The 14,949-nt window shown below is 43.7% G+C and overlaps 2 protein-coding genes across 2 annotated transcripts in view; one reads left to right on the forward strand and one right to left on the reverse strand.

The window, feature by feature from the left end:
- LOC109470917 lies at positions 1 to 3,994 on the forward strand. Its single transcript, XM_019770018.1, has 4 exons — positions 1 to 523; positions 966 to 1,100; positions 1,393 to 1,551; positions 1,880 to 3,994. The coding sequence occupies exons 1-4, from the start codon at positions 54 to 56 to the stop codon at positions 2,145 to 2,147; spliced, it is 1,032 nt and encodes a 343-aa protein (XP_019625577.1). The 5' UTR covers positions 1 to 53; the 3' UTR covers positions 2,148 to 3,994.
- Positions 2,845 to 14,949, reverse strand: part of LOC109469885 (laminin subunit beta-1-like) — a 51,643-nt gene continuing 39,538 nt past the window's right edge. Inside the window, 16 exon segments of the mRNA XM_019768645.1 lie at positions 2,845 to 4,670; positions 5,027 to 5,180; positions 5,639 to 5,818; positions 6,826 to 6,967; positions 7,468 to 7,619; positions 7,943 to 8,052; positions 8,915 to 9,005; positions 9,119 to 9,211; positions 9,214 to 9,333; positions 9,837 to 10,066; positions 10,235 to 10,370; positions 10,372 to 10,420; positions 10,842 to 11,022; positions 11,164 to 11,355; positions 11,848 to 11,944; positions 12,343 to 12,566. Of these exon segments, the coding sequence (XP_019624204.1) occupies positions 4,531 to 4,670; positions 5,027 to 5,180; positions 5,639 to 5,818; positions 6,826 to 6,967; positions 7,468 to 7,619; positions 7,943 to 8,052; positions 8,915 to 9,005; positions 9,119 to 9,211; positions 9,214 to 9,333; positions 9,837 to 10,066; positions 10,235 to 10,370; positions 10,372 to 10,420; positions 10,842 to 11,022; positions 11,164 to 11,355; positions 11,848 to 11,944; positions 12,343 to 12,566 (2,291 nt within the window). The 3' untranslated portion in view covers positions 2,845 to 4,530.

Below are 14,949 nucleotides of genomic sequence, written 5' to 3' on the forward strand. Positions count from 1 at the left end.
ATCAACAGGTGGTTGCAGTATAGCATAAACACATAGCAGCGGAGCGAGTCGCCATGAGGTTCTTGTCGATATCCGTACTCTTTCTCTTTTTGTCTTCGTCGGCAGCCAAACCTACTGCCGAGGCCTCCTCCTCTGAGGCGTGGCTTCTAGAATTCAGTGTGGAGTACAGCCAGATCGTCTTCAACCCCGCAAAGAACAACTTCCTCGCCCTGGCCAGCAACCCTCATGTGTTCGATGTGATAGACTTTTCTTCCGGCAAGCCTTCCGTAACGCTGCGGTTCGTGCTGCCCCTCCCGGGACAAATGCTAGCTGTGGAACCGGACGGCGCCCTCGCGGCAGTCGCGCACAACTCTTACGTCAGTTTTATCGTCTTGGGTGCGACCGTGCCTTACATGAACACGTACACCATCCCGGTCGTGCAGACGTCGGGGATGGTCGTGGTCAACAGGAAGGTCTGTATCTGGCCGGGATATGGACAGTGGACCAACGTCGTCTGCGTTTCTCATGACGGCAGCTACGAAAGGTAACCTCCAAGCAGATATTTTGGTGGACGCAAAAGACAGTATCAAATTGGCCAGGCAGTATCACAGTTATCCAAACAGAATCCATTGGTCACGTGGCTAATGGACAGTACTCCTTTGGCCATTGGATACTGCCTTGCCACCGTATGATCTGCTTGGAGATTAACGAAAGGTTCTTTTGGTATGAAGATTGTCGTATGGCTAGCCTCCTTCGCAGAGTATACTCACAACAGCATAACTCACCGCGGGAAAACTTCCTCATCGCAGCCCGTGTAAAAATCGCGCTCCCCCCAAAAAAACATTAACGCCTCCCTCCACACAAGTCTGTGGCTAGCTAGGCTACGTAGGCCTACGTAGGGCAGTCTTCAAAGGTAGCATGGATAGGTAAGCTTTCTGGTGGTTCCTGTGAGCTCATGAAGGTCTGTATGTCTTCCCCCTTTCTAGGTGTTCTAACCAAATCTATGGCGGTAACCTGGCGTTCCTCCACCCGAACAGGAAGTGGGTGTACTCCCCTACCACAGGCCTGTCTCCGCAGTCCGTGCACAAGTCCATGGTCAACTCCACCTGCCTGGATCAGCTGTGAGTTTTTTCTCTCTTCCCAGCAGTTCATAATACTTACTAGTATCATCTTTTTGATTGACAATAAACTACTCAGCTTACTATTAAAATAAAGCTATGTAGCGTCAGTAGCTGAAGAAAGATGGTGGATGTCGTCTGAAAGCCTATACGCTTTTACCTGAAGTCCGACGGTGTGTACCTGTTTAAATCCTCCCTGTTACTAAGGTATTGCGACTTTTGTGTTTTAAGTCTTTCACTAGCTTTTTGATACCATTAACTTGGATATTTCTTCTGAAGTTAACATGTCTTTCAGATGGGATAACCCGAACTTTGGGGACTACTACTACGGAACACACTGGTGGTTCTCCTATGACGGTACCCGAGCCTTTCTCGACAATGGCATGACCCTGACTGCCTCAGACGACCAAAACACAGACATGCAAGTGCACGGCTACTTCAACGCCAGCACAGAGTGAGCTGCTTTATCTGTATCCAGCCAAGTTAATATATTCGTAGATGAAGCAAAAGTTTGTAAAGTAGGTTCAAAAGCTGTGTTGCCAAAGACGCTGGTTTTGGTATGCAGAGGAGTTGACCCTTCCTTTGGACACACTGATATACCTACCCTATCCTAGCTGGATGTTTAGCACTGGACATGAAGCCACGGCCTACTGTTTATCATACTTGTCTATGGGAGTAATGTCGACCAACTTAGCTTTCAGTAACTTTCTAGCCAGTTCCTAAACCAAGATACCATGGCCATTTTCAAATACGCATAAAAATGATACAACTGTATATTTCAGTAACAACCCCCACATCTGGATCAGCCAGTCCTCAGGTGACCAGTACTACGTGGCTGGCCTGAAGCCGGACACCTCCAACATCACCCTGTACACCTGGCCGTACCTCATGCCCACACAGACTCTCCCCTTCCCTGTACCTGACGACCCCAAGGCCACCAACCCACAGCCACTGCAGGTCCACTATGCTGATGACGGCAGGCTGTACACTGTGGGGAAGTATGGGCAGGGTGGGGAGATATGGGGCCTTGGATATATTGAGTTCAACTGAGCTACATTTTGTTAACCTGTAGTATACTATGGGTAACCTTTGTCAATGGAACAGACTTAGGCCAAGGAGCTTTAATTCAAAGCTCTTTGCTTAGACAAAGTAAAAACAAAATGTACATTTTTATGGAAGAAAGATCATGAAGGTCGACTCATTCGCTTTTGCATTTTATAGGACTTATTTGTCAAATTTCAAGGGTTCATAGAGCACTGTTGATTAAATATTTTGCAACACACATACAATGAAATTAAGCAATTTTAGGGAATGGTGTTGCTTCTACAACTTAATTTTTTGTTACTGGAAGATTTCAAAATAAAGAACAAAACAGAAGGGCAGTTAACATGCAGACAGTAGGGAATATGGAAACTTTATTATATCCTCACAGAAGTAAAAAGTACAGGGAACTGAAAATTCACAATAGCACCTCACCCTGGTGAATAGCTTATCATGGTCACTGAATGATACAAAAATATCCCCTATGTAAGAGCCATCCCGTAATGTATGAACATGATCACTGTACACCCTATATCATACCTGTGCCAAGCTTAGCTATGCCAAATTACATTCATTCATTTGTCCCGGTCGAAATAAATTTCAGTGAAAATCTGTATTTTTTTCTGTTAGCTCTACAGACTTTAATTAACTGCAATCCAAGTAATCTTCCTCTATAAGTGAGAGCAAAAGGTCTATTGTTTTTTTCTTCTCAAGTCTAGTTGGCCTGGGATCAGTTGTTATAGGTTACAGAGACAAATTTGAAGAAATCTAATTTAGCACATTCTGTTGACAATATTGTATGTATATCATCTTCTATGTAAAAAGTCAGAAATAATTGAAATGAACATATACATACAAGTCTTGATTTTGTGTTTGCGAGAACGTTAAGTAGGTACAGTCCACACAGGGCATTTAAGCCATTACCTCCTAACAAAGTGGTCACTGTTTGCACATTGTATAAGTACCTTCTTAATGAGAGACCAGGTTGGTAACAAAACTGCAGTTGTAGTACCGCACTGGTATGCTAGGGGGTGTACAGGGCCAATTCTTTCTGGTTACCAGTAGTTCTGTTCTCAGATATACTTAATAATAGCAGGACACCACACCATGTAAAATGGACATAAGACTACCTACAATAAATACAGCCTTACTTAAAACTTACTTACGATGGACTACGGTAACTAAAGGAGTGACAAATCCAACTCTTAAACCTATTTTACTACATCTACAGGGACAAGATGCTCAATTCTTGTGGGCAAGTGGGAGGCAGAGGGTTATAATTAGAAGTGGTTGGCAAAGTGTAAAGGAAGTTGAGACTCAAACATCAAAAAAGGATGGTATAAAAGAAAAGGGAACGGTTTGAAGCAAAATTGAGCATAAGGTCCCTCTACACTATGTATAACTTTAAAAACCAAAAGCTCTCTGTATAATGTACACCAATTACAAGTCCTCATCCTTGATTATCTAATTAAAAAAACAACAACTTGAAATTACATCGCTATACCCTGGGTTTTACAACCCACCCAGTAAGAATGTGCCCCATAACTCTGAAATTATTATAATTTCATGATGACCGTAATTTCAAAACATCTACTTTCCATGTGTAGCCTGGCAAGTCAATACCAGTCTCAGCATTTCCTCAAAACGTATAAAAAGCCCCCCAAAAATTTAAAAGTGTGATTGCCAAATTTGCATCAAGTCAAAAAAGATTTGTTAAATAACAAAATACCCTGCCTAAAGAAAATTAACTACCAGAATTAAAAAATATACCATCCCCATTACTTGTGTCTACATCTGCCATTTCATAATACGATTATGCAATTTCATACAGACACACAAAAGAATAATAAAAAAAACAACCCAAAAATCTGATTTAAAGTTTGATACAACTTAAAAACTTGCATTTGTTATCTCATGGGTCTTGGTGGGAACTTGAATTGCAAGATTAGCATTTACTTCTTCTATATTATGTTTCGGAAGACAACGGTTTATGCAACATGGTTCACCGGAAAACTTTCTTGCTTAGGACAAGATGAGGATGTTATGATATTCATGGCTTATAAAGGAGTCCGTGGTCCGTACCTCACAAACACTGTTTGTGTCTCTAAAATAGCAATATACAGTTGGCTGGAGCCTACACTTCAACAGAGAAAGCAAGGTCATTTTTTCAAAGTGAATGTACAGCTTAGTTCATTGTTGAGCGAAAAGGTTGTCTCATACAATGTTTTATTTCACTACTACCTTTCGCCTAAGGCTACACATGAGACAACTGACAAGAGAAATGTGTTCTGCATTTGTAGAGAGATGCCTCATCCTTAATCTCAAAAGCTCATCAAATAAATACATCCGGATGTTTGTAATCGTGCGAAGGAGACGTATAGCGGGAGCGTCCTCATGTAGTGCAGGTGCTGTAGCCGGTTGCCTTCCGGGTGATTTCTGTAAGAATGGCCTCCATTCGCTGCTGCAGTTGGGTTAAGTCAGTTGTCTTCGTGGTCAGCGTGTCTGTTTGACTGGTGAAGGTCGCCCTCAAATCTACACCAATCAGAGAAGAGATAAAAAAAGGTCAACCTCAAGTCTACACCAATCAGAGGAGACAAAAAGGTCAACCTCACGTCTACACCAATCAGAGGAGATAAAAAAAGGTCAACCTCAAGTCTACACCAATCAGAGGAGATAAAAAGGTCAACCTCAATTCTACACCAATCACAGGAGAGAAAAAGGGTCAACCGCAAGTCTTCACCAATCAGAGAGGAGATTAAAGAAATGGTCAACCTCAAGTAAGGTCAGCACAATTCAGCGGTCCATAATTTGTTATGTATATACTGCTGCTATGCTAACCACTGTCTTGAATAAAGAAATGACAAGGCAGTGATAAAACATTGTCATACTTTGCAGTTCTGTGAGTTGTCTCTGGACCTCGCTAGCCAGGGCAGCGGCGTCTTCTCTCAGCTTGGTGGCCTGGCCAGACGTGTCTCCCGGGGCTGACTGATCGTTCACCTTCCTCTGAGCTTCCTCATACTTGGCTTTTAGGTCATCAAGTTGCTGTACGAACAAGGAACAAAAGCAGACTTGAACACACCTCTCAAGTGTCACTGATGAAAAGTAGTAGATGCTACCCTGAAATGTATGACCTGACCGTTTCCAAAATCATATCCAGTTGCTTGAGTAACTGGATATGATATTGAACAAAGATTTGGGGATATGATTTGTTTTTTAGGTAAGACTTGAACATACATTTATAAGTTAACACTTTTCTGAATACGCATAACGAGATGCACAAGAAAACAGTTACTCAAGCAGCTGGATAGATTTTGAGAACTGTCAGACGTTTCAAGTAGCATCTACAGTACCTAATTTCTGTCAGCACCTAACAGAATCTGTAGTTGTAACTTGTTTGAGTAACTGTTTTTTTGTGTGTGCCAGCCTTATTGCTGCCTAGCTACCACATGTCATTGCCCTGTTGCATTTTCAATCAAGTGAAGTAAAGAATGTTTACTTACGTTACGGGCAGCAGTGGCCTTCTTCATGGCAGCGTCGGCAATGTCATTGGCATCTTTGGTGTTCTCTTGGTTCTTGGTGTACTTGGGGCCTATTTCATTGGTCAGTTCGTTGTTCATGTCGGCAATCTTCTGCATAGCATCGTTGATTTTGTTGACGGCCAAGCTGGTCTCTGACTCGATCTGTTAGAAGGTGCAAAAAAGTTTGTTTCATTATTTCGGGGTACAAAAGCATCATTTTGGTTGGCTAAACTATGGGTTTGTGTGTCCAGACAGAGTAGGTTGACAGAACGTGGGTGGGGTAAAGAAGATTGACAGGCAGAATGACAGATCATAAGTACAGACACAGAAAATGGCTCTAGCTGGGAGCCAGCAGAAAGCCAGGAAGCTGAGGCTTGCATGAGGGACACTCCAATACTTCAACCAAGTCTGAATCACAATTAATGTCACACCAAATAGTAGTTTTTCAGAATCACCTGTATCAAACACCTAAACTGTTTGCTCCTTTAGGCCACACCAATTTAATTTGTTGGTTCTCTGATTTTTTCAGAAAAAATATGAAGCGACAGGGCGAAAAAAAATAAAAATAAAAACAGGTCTAGGCATCCTATTATAGGCTTAAATGCTACAAAATGAGCCATGAAGTCAACACAAAAGGCTGGGTTAAAATTTAAAAATTGAATTTTGAACTTTTAATCATACCACTGCAGTGATAGATGGGAAAACTGTAACAACTAGGAAGAAAAGGACTTTCCTCAACTGTTGGGGGGCAAAAAATTAGCATTTTTCAGTTGATTCAGGACCAGAATCAATTTTTTTTTTTTTTTTGCAAATCAGGAAAAAACGAAGAGGCGAATCCGAGAACCAACAAATTAAATTGGTGTGGCCTTATTGGTAAAAAAACAAATAGCTAGCGATACTTCACAGTGCACCAATTTAACTCCAGATTTGAAAGCACATGTACAAATAGTCAGTCAGATGAGCTGTTGAGATTTTCATCATTACTACAATACATTTATTTCATTTGTCTTCAAGATTGTGTGTTACATTTTGTGTATCCTTTTCCGGTAAGATACTATGACACGAGTCTTGGTAAAAATCTACGACAGGATATAAAAAAGCAACACAGAAATGGAGCCAACAGTGTACTGTTGCTGAGAGAACTATTGGATGGTGTAATGTCAACCCACCCCTGTGAGTTTGCCTTCTGCGTCGTTGATGTCTCCCTGGGCGTCACGGATGGCCTGTTCCGCGTCGCGCTGAGCAACTTCAGCCGCGTCCAACGCCTGTCGCACCTCCTCAGCAGTGGTCTTCACCTTGTCAGCATCCTCCCTGAAAGTCGGGTGATAACATTGATAAAATATCAAGTTTTGGGCATCTCTATCTTAAAATGTCTTGTCAATTTGACACATTTTGGCAGGAGCAGGTTAAAAATTCCCCCCGCTTGAAAGTTCATCTGTTTTGGTAGAAGTGATTCTGAAACAGGTTTGAACTGTAATTTCCAACACGACAATTCAAAATTAAAACTTTGCAGGAAGTTTCAAGAAGCCATTACATCAGGGCATTAAAACCATCCACCAACAGAGACAGGGAGCACCACAAACTTTCTGCTATTTTTATAATCCACTGCTCAACAAGTCACATGTTCTATTGTGTATAACGTGACATGACAGAGGCTCCTGCCTTAACAAAGACCGGAGATGAAGTTAAAAAATTTTGTCAAGTGCAATTTTTGGAATGGGAAATTACAGTTCAAACCCAGCTGTTTAACCTGTTTGAGAAGAACAGACATTTGCGATCTAAGATGTGCTACAAGACCAGCGTGTCCTTACTTGGCCTTCATGGCTGCAGACAGCAGGTCCTGTGCTGTCTTCAGGTCGTTCTCTGTGGCCTCCAGAATGGCATCCACACCGGACAGGGTCTTCACCTTCTCATCAATGTTCTTTGCCAGGTCCAGGATCGCCTGTGGGGTGTACTGGATTTTCTGTGTAGCGGGAGAGAGAGGGTTTATTGCATTAATATAATTATCATTAGATGGCAAATGTTAGTAAGACGTTTTTTTCTTCAAAGTATTTAGAAATGATTGCAGCTTACTTCAATGGTTGACCCAGGATGAACTACGTATACTAGCAAACAATCAAGAGGGACCTGCAAACAGTAAATCTAAACTGGAAGGATGTACAGAGACTGGCCATTGACTGAACTTGCTGGAATGCTCTGTCTGTTTTGTGTGCCGATAGACAGGAAGAAAGTCCCTAAGTCTAAGTAACTTCCGTAAATGAATCGACAATACGACACGTGACTGACCTTGTCAAGAACCTCCTGGGCGACCCTGAGGACGCTGTCGGGGTCGGCGTGTTCTCCCCGCAGGAACTCACTGATCTGCTCCAGAAGCGCGTTCACCTTGTCGTCCAGACCTGCACGGGAACACGTACAATTAACACAACACAAGGGCAGGATTCTGACAACAATATACAGTGTTCGAAATACCCATCTGCATTCTGCATTTTGCAAAGGGATTTTCAAGATTGTGGAAAAAAAAAATCACACAATCTGCAGTTTTGCATTATTAGGTTGAGTAGGTTGTACATGTAGTATGGAGGATTGTGTATTTGCAGAAAATGTTTCCAAATTGCAGAACAAAATTTTGACCCATCTGCAATATTGCAGAACACTGAAAAAAAGTATTTCTACCACCGATGTACAATTCTTTCAGGACCCGCAAAACTAACCAATGTGTTAGGTCGCACTACTCGGAGAGAGTTGACGTATCCATTACTCAGACCTGCCCAAAAATTTTAGGCAACCAGATGTACAGTTGCTACCGAAACATTGGCAGGTTTTGGATGATAATGTACAACATTTTCAAGACAAGACCTGCAACCGTGTGAGATGCGACGCCTTGAAGCCCGTGTCTGGCAGCAGGAGAAGCCGGAGAGGCCACAGTCAACAGCTCCAGGACATAACTTGCCGCACGAACTACAAACACTATTCCTTTCTTCCTCGCACTATCCGCGATTGGAACGCCCTGCCCACAGACACTGTCCAATCCCCGTCCCTGGCCACCTTTGTCTCGAGGGTGTCCAGTCCGGCCTAGACTCAGTCACGCTGGTGACCTTCGACCCGAGACATGTCAATTATTGCCGGTATCGGCAGTTGGACATTAACGGAAGAAGAAGAAGAAGAACCGAACTTAGTTGCTTCATACCAAAAAAGAAGCCAATGTGTTGGGCCACAAACTGTCCTTCTGACCTGCCCAAACCTAGCAGGCGATCATACCTTTGAACATGTCTCGGACTTCCTTAGCACGGTCAAGCGCGTTCTGGGCGGAGGTTTTGGCATCATCAGCATCAGTCTTAGCACGACGCACCTGAAGGATAGGAAAAAGCAGCATAAATACAAATTGTCGACTGATTAAACCTCTTATGTAAAACGAGTCTCTTTATTCAGTGTTGTTCAACAGTTTCAACATATCCAGTATACCTCCTCCAGCAGGCGTCTGGCGTTCTCCTCCGCCTTCTGCAGCTCAGCGTCAGCCTTCTCGGCACGGTCCTTGGCCGTGTTGGCCACCTCCCAGGGCTCCCGACGCAGCCCAGCCCGCCGCACTTCAGGGTCTGGGGGGTGCCCGAGTAGCAGCCGGCGCGGCCGCACTTGGCTTGCTCGCAGGGCGTGGACTCGTCAATGGGATCACCGCAAACCTGGGTCATAAAGGACAGGAAGAATTAAAAAATTTGTACAATCCTGACGGTCCAGGACAATTGTAGTTGTCTCACTTTGAGACGTGGTTGGAACATAGGATATGGCAATGATTAGTTTCGTCGTTATGAAGTTAGACATCAGGTAATAAAATATCAATGTAACAGTTTTTGAAAATGGTCAGACAATTCAGGTAGCATCCAGTCACTGAAGTCCAGTCAATGAAAGGTAGTGGATGCTCCCTGAAATGTCTGAACATTTTCAAAATTTGTCTGAGCATTTTCAAAATTTGTCTGAGCATTTTCAAAATTTATCCAGCTGTTTAGGTAGCTATTACTTTGGTAAGATGATCAGCTTTTGGGCCAGACAAGTAAAATATACGCTTCTGTATCCTGAGACTCTGTATCTTAAAATACATTCTGATTTGGATGGACGTGGGATAATTTTGAGTGGCGATACGAAAGTAACGGAGCAGTATCAGCAAACACAGCAGCTGCTTCCGTACCTTCTCGTTAACCTCCCTCAAACTGAGCATGTCAGCCTGGTTTTCCAGCGCAGCAATCTTGTTGTTCAGCTCGGTGTCGGTGTTACCAAAGTTTCCGGAGTTGGCGGCCATGAGCTTCTCCGCCTCCTTGCGTGTCGTCTCTGATTCCCCCAGGGTGGGCTGTGTGCCGTCAGCCTTGGCCTGGGCATCCTGGGATTTCTTCTGGGCGTCTTTGATGCTCTTGAGAGCCTCTGACATGTACAAAGGCATTTTTAAGTGAATTGTCCTGGCCAAATCATCGAAGAAATGACTTAAACGCTTTTTGCAAAAATCACGAAAAGAAATCAAACCTAAAAGCACCCAAACTGGTGCTTTGTAAGGGCTCCTTAAGGACACGTAAAGGCAAAAATCCCACTTACCAACAGTGTTTGTGTTCTTAACCCTGTCTACGTCCTTCGAAAAGTCGTCAACATCTTTGTTCAGGTTGTTCAACTGACCCTCGAGGGCGTCAAGGTCATCATTGGCTCCCCTGATATCCTGAGAGGCTTTTCCCAAGGTCGTTCTCGATGCCATCAAGAGACTGGTCCTGGTTGTCAAGTTGGTCCCTAGAATTGTGAGGGAAGACAAAATTGTGATGAAAATGATCATCATTCAACATAGCAGCTTCAATGTTCTAGCCATTTAGTTTAGAAGTCGGCGTATATTAAATATTCTCTTTTCTGTTACTAACTTTGACATCATCACCAGTGTCCTCTGTAATTCACGATAAGGGAGGCATTTGTGCTCAACTTCCATAGACAGGTCTGCTTTTAACAATAGGGCTGATGAGCATATAGTTTACAGCAAGGAAATATGCACAAAAAAGAAGAGCACAAAATGGTAGCAGCTTGGACTTATGTCTTTTTTAAAACAATGATCAAGCATTGTGGGTTAAGCGAACCCCAAGTGTTACAACTAAGGTACAAGAATCCATCCATGATTAGAGGCTCTGAATTAGAAGATGACCAACGTGAAACCAAAACCTACTTGAGCCCATCCAGTTCAGCCTCCAGCTCCTGCACTCCGGCTCCGCTGGGAAGACCACCGCCAAGCAGGTTTCTTGCCGCGTTGAGGTCATCCTCGATGCCCTGGAACCTGTCGTCGTACGCACCCGGAACACCTGAAGACTCGATGTTCTTTGCACGGTCAAGTTCGTGTCTGGTCTCATCTACAATGGGAGTGAAAAACAAACAAACAAGTTGAGTCATTAAAGATGTCAAGATGCACAAGAAAACAGCTACTCAAGCAACTGGAAACTGTATATTTACTGATTGTGAGGTGTCCAGAGTGTAGAAAATAATGATCTTACTTTCCAAGCCCTTGATGATGTTATCCCAGTTGTCGAAGCACTCTCCACAGGGCACGCACTGCGGGAGGTTCCCCCTGGTTCCGCGGGCACACTGGTCGCACTTCATGCCGGTCACGCCCGGGCGGCAACGACACTGGCCGGTGTTCCTGTCACATTGCAGCGTCTCCGATCCCAGAGGGTCGCAGTTACACTCTGCAAACATACATGTCACCTTGTCAACGGATGTCATACAAGGAATGGCAACTACAATCGTAAAATCGTAGAACATTTCATACAAGGAATGGCAACTACAATCGTTCAGTGACCATCTGTCTAAGCTTTGTTGTAACACAACACAAGACAAGACAACATGAACTTCCAGTTGATCTTGTTGACTTTCATCTGAGATCAACTGAAAATTCAAGGTGAGTCTGTTGTAACAAAGCTTAAATTTTACAATACTATGAATTCTACTAACACAGATGAGCTTTCATTCAGACAGCTACTATGTATTTGAATACAGGAGGCAGATGTCAAACACCTATCAGTGGAAACCCTGTTAGCTCCTGACATAGTATGTATGTGTATGTACTTGTTCTACGTGCAGAACTGGTGAGCGATGATTTGGAGCAGTTTACCAATTATGCATTTGAAATTTCAAGGAGGCGGGTACAAGCAGTACTACTGTCTGTCAGGGGAACTCACCGGAGCACTGGGAGCGCGGATCTCCCCAGTAGTTGGTCTCGCAGTCGGTACAGGTACGGCCTCCGAACCCAGGCTTGCAGCGACACTGCCCATCAAACTGTGGAGAGAAGGACGATTGATTGGTCACTGCTTCACAACTCAAATCATCTTTCCCATGGCTGGAGGTGTACTTATAAGTTATGCTTGGATGACTATGAGGTTAAAATGACAGACTGTACATTCTCAGTGAAGCCAAACTTCTCTATGTTTCTCATGTTTCTCTACTCATGTTTTCCAAAAGTAAAGTGTTGTCACATAATATCTACATATTGTCAGGCACAGTAATAAAGAACAAGTTTCCCTGAGGAATGTTGCCATGCATCTAATGAAGGTTGACCAGATCGTCCAAAAATTTATGGTGAGTTTTCTTTTTGTGTTGGAACAAAGTTTGAACTCTATAACTGTTACAATGGATTCTACTAATACAGATGAACTTTCATTCCAATATTCACAAACCTCATTGCACTGTGTGGAGAGTGAGTTGACAGGGTCACAGCTGCAGGCCTCGCAGCCTCGCCCGCTGGCGATCTTCCAGTAGTCTGGGGCGCAGCGGTCGCACTGCTGACCCACCACGTTGGGCAGGCACGGGCAGTTCCCGCTGACACGGTCGCACTCGCACAGCCCTCCGTCCTGACAGCGGGCGCGCGTGCGGTCCGTTCCCAGCATGTTACACACACAGCCTACAGACGACAGAAACAAAGTCAGCCTGCTGTCCTATCATTTAAGCCTTCTCCTAACCGGAGCACGGAATAGGAGAGGGCTACTGGGAAACGTCCACAACGAACAAAACAACAACAAAAACATTCATACAGAGGAGAACAAATCTTGTGAGCTACCATATATCATAACCCTTTGGCTCTCCCCCCTGTGAACTGCAAAGTTTTAGAAAAACTGTACCTTTCACAAGGGAAGGAGCCCCCGTACTCTGGAGAATCATGCCACCACAGTCATGTATTGCATGCAACAGCCACTACACCTAGACTGAACCCATGCAGAGAGGCGTCACACCAAGCTGCAGTACCGGTACCTCTTGGGGCAGGGGGCGCCGGTATATAACAACCACCACAACCACACCCCTGCTGGCAGCGGCAGCCCGCCTGACACGGGCGACGCGCCCGCGGCGGCTGCTGAGCCTGCGGGCGTACGACGTCCACAAGCCTTTGTGGCACTCGCCGTGCTAGAGGGCACACACAGGACACAAAGCACATGCCAGCAACCAACCGATGGAGCCCTGGGCCAGTCAGCTCTGTCGCAACGTTACAGTTTAACTGCTGGGGAAGTTCTACAGACTGGGAGTTTTGTTTGGACAGATTTGGTGATGACAAGTTTTGACTAGAAAGTGATGTTCCAATAGTTAAGTGATGTAAGCTACAAAACAAGAGGCAAAAACAAACTGTCCCATGCAGTTAAACATGTGCTCGACATACATGTACAAGTAAGTAATGGCAAGGCTTATTTACAAAGTTTGTTTCGGTTTCATCAGCATTACTATTGATATGAAAACATTTTTCCTTCACTGCAAAAAAAAGGAAAGTTATGAGCATGCACTGTTCTCGTCAAGGCTCCATCCTGGTTGGTTTCCAATAACACAAAACAAATACCGTAACAGAAAAGACATTCACATTCAACAACATTCACAGCAGAAAAGCTTCCATCACACCACAGTTTGGCCGCTGTTAAAGCACAGCCTGTAGTGACCTGTGTACCCATCATGCTATAATGTATGTCACCACCATCACATAGATATCATTACTAACACACCATTGTCTTCAACAACTTGGGAGTTGTTAGATTATAATAGGACAACATGCCACCCTTATGAATGTCCACTGTGACAGTGTCATCACAGCCACCATGTGTACAATCCCTGGCAAGCATGGATACTTGGTCGTGGCGTCACGTGTGCAAATGCAGCTCTCAAACGTACATCGACATCCTGTCCCACGGCAGGACAACATGTCCACCACAGAGGCAGGAAAGCTTGTCTTACGCAATACCAAGACATGAAATTGTCGACTTGTGATGTCGCTTACAATAAAATCACAAATGAATGAATGAACGAACAAATGAATGAATGAATGGATGGATGAATGAATGAAAATGAATCAATAGATGGGATGATTGAGCATATGATGCAGTCAAGCAGAAAAAAGCAAAGCAGTAGGGAAGTCTGCAAGGAATTTGTTGGATAAACTTTTTTTCTTGGATAAACAGTTAGCTTCTATTGGGTCTTAGGGTTGGGACTGCAAAGCATTCAACTGGTTTGGTGGGGAGTTACTCAAGCTGACTAGGGATAACTTTTTATTTGCATTTTGCTGGTTGCAAATGATGGGAGCATTTTGCTGATTAATTGCGTGACAGTGCCACCCATACAGCAGCATGAGAACCTGCTTTCCAGCACTTTTGACACCATTTTCCTGCTGACACGACAACAAGTTACAAGTGGTTCTGGCCACAGAAACTTCCTTTCATGGAGAACACTGTCTGGTAAATCTTGTGTAAAACTAAAAGTGTGATGAATGAAACTGGCTTTTGACAAAAAATGTGCTGGTTTTCGGTTTTGTTGTTTGATAGTTTATGAAGGTTTCAGGGCATCCTCTCTTTGCGCAACTTGTTGCCAAGAACAAGTCTTGCTGAGATCACTGCGCACTGGTTAAATTTGTTTGTTTGAACCTTTATTTATTCATGAGAAGCTATTGAACTTCTTATGAATAAGCTTAGAAATAAACTAAAAAGTGTCATTTCCTTTTTCTTCGAAAGATGCCCAAACTACATGTTGTCCATGAAATCATGCTTGAGTGGCCATACCAGTGTGAAACTTGTCGTCATGTCCTGTCTCGCTTCAGACAGAAAATTAACTGCCACCCACAAAGCTTAGCCCCTAAACACTTGGCACATCCAGGGAGGGAAATTAACAGGGAAGACAAGCATTGCAAAGGGTTTGCAAGGGTGGATTTTACTCCCATATGGGAGATTGGGGGGCAAAAATGAGTTGTGTGTAAAAAATGGTCAAAATCAAAATTACTATCATCACTCAGTAAAATAAAATTTGAAAAGAAAAAA

The sequence above is a fragment of the Branchiostoma belcheri genome, unplaced genomic scaffold, assembly GCF_001625305.1.
Source record: "Branchiostoma belcheri isolate BF01 breed outbred unplaced genomic scaffold, Haploidv18h27 scaffold10, whole genome shotgun sequence".
NCBI classification, from domain to species: domain Eukaryota; kingdom Metazoa; phylum Chordata; class Leptocardii; order Amphioxiformes; family Branchiostomatidae; genus Branchiostoma; species Branchiostoma belcheri.

Bases quoted from the DNA above. Each gene is read 5' to 3' on its own strand.
- LOC109470917 (XM_019770018.1), top strand. From the start codon at position 54: ATGAGGTTCTTGTCGATATCCGTACTCTTTCTCTTTTTGTCTTCGTCG. The intron at 524-965 runs GTAACCTCCAAG...CCCCCTTTCTAG, and splicing joins CATGACGGCAGCTACGAAAG to GTGTTCTAACCAAATCTATG. The intron at 1,552-1,879 runs GTGAGCTGCTTT...TGTATATTTCAG, and splicing joins TACTTCAACGCCAGCACAGA to TAACAACCCCCACATCTGGA.